An 8,903-nucleotide genomic window follows, 5' to 3' on the forward strand; every position below is an offset into this window, starting at 1 on the left:
TTCTCCTCCTATTCTCTGAAAGCACAACAGATGGCAATAAACACTGATACAGTGTTGCTGGGAAATGAAGCAACTGAGTTTAAAGTACCAGGCTAGCACCCAGCTCTGCCACAAGAAATTACTTCGGTGATAAGTCACCAATGGAGCTGAAATAGCTGTGTTGGCCCTACATTTTACCTCACCAAATAGTTGACAGTGCAGTGGGATGGCTGTAATGCTGTTTTACGTGTTGTGAGCTGGATGATTCTGAGGTGCTTTAAACCTCACTGCTGTAAGAAACTGTCTGCTGGTACTGACTGCTGACCTCTACTGTACATGTTTTCCAACACATAATGTTTATTACTGCATGCACTAATCCAGGCTTAATGTGGAAGAGGAGATTCCGTTAAATGAATTGTATAATGTGTGATGCACCAGAAGCAGGGAAGGGCTTTTTGTGGGATTAGATAAACCACTTAACCTGCTAGTGGCCTGTAGTTCCTGTTTGTGTTCAGTGTGTGGAGCAGTCAGCAGGAGCACAGTGGGGAGCCTCCTGGTTGTGTCCCTTAAGAAGGAGAGTGAGGAGTTCTTGTACTGTCTGCAAGTCTGCCAGGGCAGGTGCGTGATCTGTAAGAGACCTTGGTAGTACCTGCCCAGAGTCAATAGGAGCTTATCTGTGGGCTGGCTGTAGCAGATAATTACAAATAACAAAATAATTTCAAAACTCAAACCACTTCCTTTGTATCTGATCTTAAATACAATTTGCTAAAGGTCCTTGCCCTCACTAATGCAGAGTTTTAGAAGGGCTGGCATTAAGCTTGCAATGTTTTGAAATAAAAGTAATCTCTAAATGGCACTTCCAGGAACACCAAGCAGCTGCAATTTATGCTGGGTGTTATAAAAACTGCTGGTGTTTCCCATTATCCTCTAATCAGAACAGTTGTGATCCTGGTGGCTTTCCAGGAAATGTGTGTGCTTCCCCCATGGCTTGTCTGCACTGGGTAGGTAGGATGGATTCAACATTCCTTCCTTTCTGCCTAAAAATCAGGGATCTCAGTTTTGTCAGCTTGAAATGGCTGTAAAAAACCAGTGTCAGACTCCTGAAGTGTCACAGCTAGGCTGGAACAAGGACTGAGGCTGGGAGGGAGTCCTGCCTGTGTTAGTCCCACTGGCCTCACTGTTGCAGATCCAGACCAGGATGCTTGGACACCTGGGCACATGCTGGCTCATGTTCAGCTATTGTCAACCAGCTCCCCTAGGTTCTTTCCTGCCAAGCAGCTTTCCAGCCTCTCTGCCCCAAGCCTTGAGTGCTTGGAGTAGTTGTGACACCAGTATAAGTGTTGAGTCAAGTGTGTGGCAAGATCTCAAGAAACAAAGTTGCTTTAATAGTTATTCATAGTGACTGAATCAGTGAATAATTCAGTGGCTGGCAGAAATATTAGGTTTATATTTTCAGTCACATAAGATCTAGTGAGACTGTTTTTTTCTGGCATACATAGCAGAACCTGTGCTTTTGTCTTATCCACCTTAAAGAGGATGAACAAACCTGAAGTGCAGTCTCTGTTGAAGATGCAGGGAAGCAGTAAAATAGGAAACAAAGTGACTATGCTGGTAGCAGTATTCTTAAAATATGTGCTATGGTGTAATTTGGAAGTTGAAGTTTTTGTGGTAACTGTAAATGTCTGTAAGGGCTGTATCTTCTGTCAGGTTGGACTATTTAGAAGAGTTTATTATTTTTCTAGGGATTATAAACATGACTAGTTGCAAACTGGTGAAGGAAGGAATGGATTGATTGTGACTGGTCTTTATGTTCCTATCTATTGAGTATCTTCAGTGATGTCAAGAAGCCATGGCATGCAGCTGGCTAAAATCAGCACCAAAATAGGATTATTTCTGTTCTGTTTAAGCTCAGTTTGAGGAGTCAGCCACATGATGAATGCAGTAACTGTTTGGAACTTGCAGCGGGGAGCTGAGCTGCATATTTAGTCCTCCTAAATTAGTTTGTGTGGCTGTAACTGAGCTAACAACATGCTCCCTGAAAACTCTGCCACTCTCTAGTACCTAGCAGCCTGGCTGAGTTTAACAGTTGTGGGGTTTTTTGCCTTATATCAGTGAAATTGTAGGGAAAAACTATTCTGTGAGCTCTAGTTAAAATTAGGTTGATTGCTTACTTTGGTCTTTTTTTATTTTTTTTAACGTGTTTAGAATCAGGCTTTCAGTGGGGGAAAAAAGTGACCTCTAACTGTGGCTGTTGCTGCATTTTGCAAGGAGTCTTGCAGCTTGTCTTGGAAATTCTTGGCTTGCTTAACCCACACAGAAACTCAAATAGCGTTCACTGAGAGCAGAGTAGGCTTACGTAACTTTCCATGGTTTCTCTTGCAGAAGAGATGAGGTAATTCTCTTAGACCTGTTTGTAATGGCCTGGAAAAGTGTTTGGTTTCACTTTCAAATTCTGGATGATCTCACTGTGGGGACCTGACAGTGGTGCTCTTTTTGTTCGGGAAAAAATCTCTGCCTGTAATGCAAGGTTTTCTGTTTTGGGGGCTTTTGACTCTGAAATCAAGTTTGTAGAGAAGCCTCACTTTCTTTATGTTCCAGTACAGAACCTCAGTGTGCTAAAGAGCTACAGACTAGTTAGAAATAGGTAATCACCATGTAATCGACTGCTTTCTCAAATATGTGATGTATTACAGGGAAGCTATGTTCTTAGCTGCCTGCATGTGGAAGGAACGATTTCTCTTGTTTCTCCAGTTGCATTTTCTGTTGCTAGAGCTCAAGAGAATCTTTCATGTGACACAACACTGTGTTCCATGGTGATAGTTATTGTAGGCAGGTAGTCCTTCTCTAATAAAGAACTATGTTTGTCAAACAGGATTTAGAAATTTGGAACAGTTTTCCAGGATCTACAGGATCTCCATGAGTCTGTATGAGTATGTCACATACAGGGACATACTGGTGACTCAGGCTCAGCTTCTGGAGTGGTCTTGCTGAGACAAACCCCTTAGGATCAGGCAATTTGAAAGCAGAGGGGTTTTACTGGGAGAAATGAGACCTGCACTCCTTGAGCATCTATATGGGCTGTAAGCATGTCAGTGCTGGTAATCTACTGGCACAATGCTTTTTGTTTTGGTCACCTGGAAGCTGTGGCTGTGTAGAAGACAGATTTTGCTTAGACATCTTGTAGGTAGCTCAACCCTGAGTTTTGCTGTCCCTTGCATTTTTAGTCTCAGTCCTTTTGCTGTTTTGTGTCTTAGCTCTCACAAAACTACATGTAAGCACAGGAATGAGCTTTACTGGGAAAATTCCGGTGTCTGGAGGAGAGTGCAGCAACATGATGCAATCACTTGAGTTGGAGTGAAGATGCCCTGCCCTGGGTAGATCTCTGCTCTGCTCACAGTGCAGCATGTTGTGGACCCAGGCATGTCCTTGCTGCAGCAGAGTGAGTGGTGACAAGAGCCATTCACTCACTGTTTTTGGAGCAATGGCATTTGTGCAACTGGCCTTAAACTATGGGATTGTTTAAGTGGATCATAAATCTCTTGGCTGTGAGTGTGCTGTGACAAATGACTGTGAGGTGAGGACTGAACACTGCTGTAACATGCCCACAAAAAGTCATGAGTAGGCATCTAGTGACCATAAGGCCATGTGAGCTGGTGAATTTCTTTCATAAAGGTGAATAGAAAACCTTATTTTCTTGACTATCTGACACTCTGACACCCTCTACATAAAATTTGGGTTGTAGAGCAGAGGTGTGTGCTGGTGAGTAAAACTGTAGCCAGGTACTTAACAGTACTGTAATCCATTTGTTTGGTTGTCTGCTTCTGTGTACTATGGAATAAAATTTTCCAAGGTTTCTCTTGTTGAGCAAGTGGCATAGTTAGGTACTTAAGTGGAGGAGAGTGACCTGGAATTTTGCTCTTACCATGTTGTCCTAGGGTGACTAGGTTTCCGCCTAAATTTGTCTCAAACCAGGATAAATATGAATCTTGCTTTTGGGATCTCTTCTTGCATTCTCTGTTGCAAATGAACCTGGCTGTGTTTGAAGGATCAGAAGATTCATCTCTGGAGATCCCTTGCTGGGCTGGCAGTAGGACTTTTTGGTGGGTAGGACTTTTTGGTGGGTTGAGCAGTTACAAGGAAAGGGTTTGTGCTCCACAGCGCAGCAAGCAGTGTGCAAGTCCACCTTCCAGAGAGAAGTATTTTGGACACTTGATATTCAGACTGCTGTGAATGGCAGGACAGCACAGAGAAGTTAATTTCCAGTGCTAGGATCTCTGCAGCCTTCCCACAACCAACTCAGCTCAGAGTTGTGCCCCACAGATGGTTATTGACCACTGCAAGATGTTTGCTGTCATTGCCTATCAATATTCCTCAAGATGCACTGATTTGTTAAACAGACACTGATGATGTTCGGACTTGAAAAATGCCTGTGGTGGCAAAACATGTAGTGTTAGAAACACAGGTGGATGGACCAGCTGAACTTTCAAAGAAAGACAAAATAACTGGAGCAAGTTATGTAACAATTTTTTTTTCATCATGGGAAGAGTTATTTTAAATATTTTTACAGGCAAATATAAAACAGGTCTATTCATCTTAGTAAACATTTTTTTAGTCTGCTTTTGAACTCAAAAAAAAAAGAGCAGTGCTCTCTTGATTTAAAACTTTTCCAGTATATTTTACCCTTTTTTAACAACAGCTGTTGAATAATGCTTCTTGAATTAGAACATGGTAAATGCATTTTGGCTTGTCTTCTGAGCATTGCCAGCCCAGGTGTTTTGATTTTTCTTGTTTAGTTAGTGTTTTGCTCATAAGGAGTTGCATAGAGTTATACTGTGGGGTCACTTGGGCACTGGTTTATAAAATGAGCAATTTAGTAGCCTTAATGATTTTTCCCCCCAATCTTTTCATTGTAGTTATTGGTTGTTGGTCTTTTTTGTTCTGTTTCATAGCTAAAATATTCTGCTTTTTTTCAGGCTCACATTAAATTTCCTATTGACTATCCATATTCACCACCTACCTTCAGATTCCTGACCAAAATGTGGCACCCCAACATTTATGAGGTAAGGTGTTTTTTAAACAGTTTTTTTCTAGGGTGTGTGAGAGACCTTTCTGCTTCCTTAAACGCAGTACCTGTATGGGTGACTTTCAGAGGGTAGTCAAGGCTGTGGGCTGTCAGCAGTTGAATCACAATAGAACTACACATTCCAGAAGAGGAATGATTCTATGTAGAGGCTATTGGTTCAATATCACCCAGTTCCATAGAGCGGTATTTGAAGGCTGAAGGCCTGTTTTGGTTCAAAACTTGACTTCTGGTGGAGGTCAGCCAAATCCTAGCTGAACTTTCGGGTATCCTAGAAGAATGTCAACTGCTAAGGAGCACTGCCTCTAGTTTTGGAGCTAAAGGATTTCAAAATGTTCCTTTTGGTGCAGGTCTTTGACCTTATCACAGGTTTTCTTATGAGAGGTTTTGCAGACTTCCTCTGAACCTGAAAACTGGAATGTCATTCTCTTCCATCCCATGAACAAATAAAGCCTTCAGTTGATGGCTTAGGCTTGGAAAGTCCTTTCTGATAAGTTTTTGCTGCCAAATGCCCATCTTGGAATGGATGTGCTTCAACTATCATGGTGATAACTGCACTGATGGCTTAGTAATAAATGGCTAGAAACCTTGCCAAACTTCAGTGCAGAACAGAATACTAACCCACTTTAATTATTAACTGATCCAGGGGATTGCCCTAATCCGGGGATATCCTCACATCAGTTATCTGACAGTTTTCTGATGTGGGTTTTGTACTTGGCACAGGATCTTTCCTGTAGCCAAGGATGGTGTTTCTCTTTAAGGCTCTATGTCAGTTACATGGAATTTTGATCTATAAAAAAGACAACTTTGAAATCTTCAGATAATTGTAGGCTCCTACTGTGGGTACTGATTCTGAATCTGGAAATCCTCATGCAGGAGGTGAGTTGCAAATGGTTACCAAAATGAAATGTACAAAAACTAGCCTTGGAAAGGACCTCTCCCAGTCCTGGTGAGAAAGATGAAAAATTGGCTAGAAACAACTGAAGGCAGCAGGAGGAACTAACCCAAAACTTCATGTGTGTATTTTGGGTTTCCTCTTCAAATATACAAGCTCTCAGCTTTGTGCTTTGTGTTCATAGCAGTATTTCTTGTAGCTGAGGGAATCTGAAGCAGCTTGCAGGCTGTTTTGGAAACATTTAAGCAGTGAAGATGAAGCACTGGGGAAACTTCAAATGAAACTGAGACTATCTCAGTAAAGTGTTTGAGGTTTGAGGGTTTTCAGGAGGAAGGGGACAAAAAAAACCTCTTAGTGCAAGGAAGATGAAAGAAACTAACAGTTTACAGAATCTGCTGGTAGGACCACATGGAGAGGCTGGGACTGACATTCCAGTTCTGAGCAATGAGACTTGAGCAATGTGTGTTTTTCCCATCTCTGGTTTACTTGGGTCATCTAACTGAACTTTGGTAAAACTGCATTCACTTGATCTTTATTTTTATGACATAACAGTTCTCAGGCCTGATAGAAATGGAGAATATATCTCAATGGCAGATAAACATCCCATTCTCCTCGTTTATGTCTTTCAAAAATGCATGTAGTGAAAGTCTTGGCCTTTGACTGTTCTGATCCCTAGAACTTTGTGCTGACCTCATCAGGCCCCATTATACCTTCACCCTTCCAGATTCTTAAAGCAGTGCAGTTCCCAAACATGTAACACTGATTGTGGCAAGACAAAAACTTCTCACATCGTTGCTTCCCTCTGTCTTCATTTTGCCAAATATCTGCTTGTCCACATGCTGCTGACCTGATTGCTTCAGGAACTTCTCCCAAGTGCTGAGATACTTCCTCTGGCCACTAGCATTGCATTCTTCCAGGAAAAGGTTAAAGAAAAAAATGGAAATTATTAGTGATAGCAGAGTAGACTGAGCATAATCTAATATTGGTAAAGTTAACTTCAGCTTGGAGTGATACTAAAAAAAAATTTCAAGACTTCACAAGCCTGTTGGGGTCCTAAAAGGGAAACTGCCTTCTTAAAGCAAACTGTTCCAGCAATGTTAAGTATGTGCTTTGGAATTCAGCAGCTCCAGGTGCTGCCTTGCTGTGTTCTTGACTAAACCTGCTTCAAAGTGACAAGGGCCTGCTAGATTAGCATACCTGGCATGAATAGTGCACTGCTGAAATCTGGATACAGATCACAGATAGCAGGTGAGCTGCTGCTATCTGTAGCTGAGATCACTGGCCTGGGCTCAAAGGCACAGATGCTGTTGGTGTGAGCAGCCCTGCTCTGTGCTCTGAGCAGTGTTGGACGGATGTGAGACCAGGTGGGAAGCTTCCAGCCTGGAGTCCTGAACAGAGCTGATCCTGTCATCAGTCTGTGCCCTCAACTGGGGTGACAGGGGACAGTATGAGTGCTGCCCCACAGCTGGCTGCAAAGCCCAGGGGACCTGGAGAGGCCAATATCTGCTGGCTGGCCTCAGGCCTCATCTGCACCTTCACCCCATCCTGCAGTAAGGCACTGGTACCATGCGAGTCCCTGGATTCTGCCTCAGTGGAGGATATCAGCCAGGGTGGATACTGCTCCAGCCCTCCTACAAAGCAGTTGTGTCAGAGTGCTGTTGCTGATGGAGAATTGGGTTGACAGCTTTCCTAAATAGGCATTATAGAGCTTTAAATCTATATTCAGGCCATAACACTGGTGAGTAGAACACATATTGAGGATTATGTGGCTGTATGGCTTCCATATGCTGCCAGAATATTCTTCCTTTGCCTGCTGGAAGGGATTTTCAGTGAAACCTTCAGAGAGCATCTCCTGCTTTTTCATCTGTTATTTTGAACAGCTGTGTCCTAGGGGAGCTGTGTAAGCCTGCCCCACACCATCTGTTCAAGGTCCTTGTGTCCTGGGAGACGTAATGTTTTCATACCTGAGCTAGTAGATGGTGATTAAACCCTTCAATTCAAAAACTTCCTGTAGCTAGCTCAAGCTACCATTGAAAACACAAATTTTCTTTAACCCTACTTAGGGTCTCCTGTGATTAAACCTCATGTCACTGTGACAGTAGTATTTGGTATCTGGAGACCAATCTAGTTTTGTGTGGCATTATTACTATATTTGCTTACTTCGGTACATTCTTTAAACCTCTTGATTTTATATTGGGGGTTTTTGCCAGTTTGCAGCCTAGCCCTTGGGTATAAAGTAGATCCAGGAAGAATTCAGAACCATTCCCAGCCCTTGTTGATTTTTGCTGGCACTTGGATGTTCACATCAACAAGGCTAAACTGATAAGAAGACAGCCAGAGTGTGGATTTGAGTCATCAGGCCTCAGCCTCCAGCCAAACTATTCTCAGTGTTTTTTTCTGTCTTGCAGAATGGAGATGTATGTATTTCAATTCTTCACCCACCTGTAGATGACCCACAAAGTGGAGAGCTGCCCTCCGAGAGGTGGAACCCTACCCAAAATGTCAGGTAACTGTGAATATGTTGTGCAGTGGTGACCTCAAAGGCCTGCCATCTCTACAAGACCTAAAACCTATGGTGGGAGAGGTTTGGGAGGGAATTTAAGGTTTTGTAGGGCTTAGAGCTTGAATCAAGTGGGAACCAGACTTACCAGTCTGTCTGAACATACTGGGCTGACAGTGTGGAGCCTTCTGTACTATTCACAGGGTTTCATACTCTGAAGGCAAATTATCTCAAATGTTGAAGCCTCTCTCAGTCACTGCTGTCTTCTTCAAAGTACCACTAGTGGAAAAGTATGTGTAATGGGTTCCAGGTGCACACCAAACTGCTCTATTACTCCCCCTCCCTGTGGGACACAGGAGAGAAAAATAACACGGAAAACAACTTCTGCGTTTGAGATAAGGCAGTTTACTAAAGCAATAGCAAATGCTTGTGCACATAAGCACAGGGAA

At 42.8% G+C, this 8,903-nt stretch overlaps 1 protein-coding gene across 1 annotated transcript in view; it reads left to right on the plus strand.

The window, feature by feature from the left end:
- LOC121356065 (ubiquitin-conjugating enzyme E2 R2-like) overlaps nt 1–8,516 on the plus strand; it is a 47,149-nt gene extending 38,633 nt beyond the window's left edge. The window contains exons 3-4 of the mRNA XM_041472128.1: nt 4,953–5,039; nt 8,363–8,516. Coding sequence (XP_041328062.1) covers nt 4,953–5,039; nt 8,363–8,464 — 189 coding nt within the window. The 3' untranslated portion in view covers nt 8,465–8,516. The remainder of the gene's footprint in view (nt 1–4,952; nt 5,040–8,362) is intronic.
- Nucleotides 8,517–8,903: the final 387 nt, after the last annotated feature.

The sequence above is a fragment of the Pyrgilauda ruficollis genome, unplaced genomic scaffold, assembly GCF_017590135.1.
Source record: "Pyrgilauda ruficollis isolate IOZ18807 unplaced genomic scaffold, ASM1759013v1 scaffold107, whole genome shotgun sequence".
NCBI classification, from domain to species: Eukaryota; Metazoa; Chordata; class Aves; order Passeriformes; family Passeridae; genus Pyrgilauda; species Pyrgilauda ruficollis.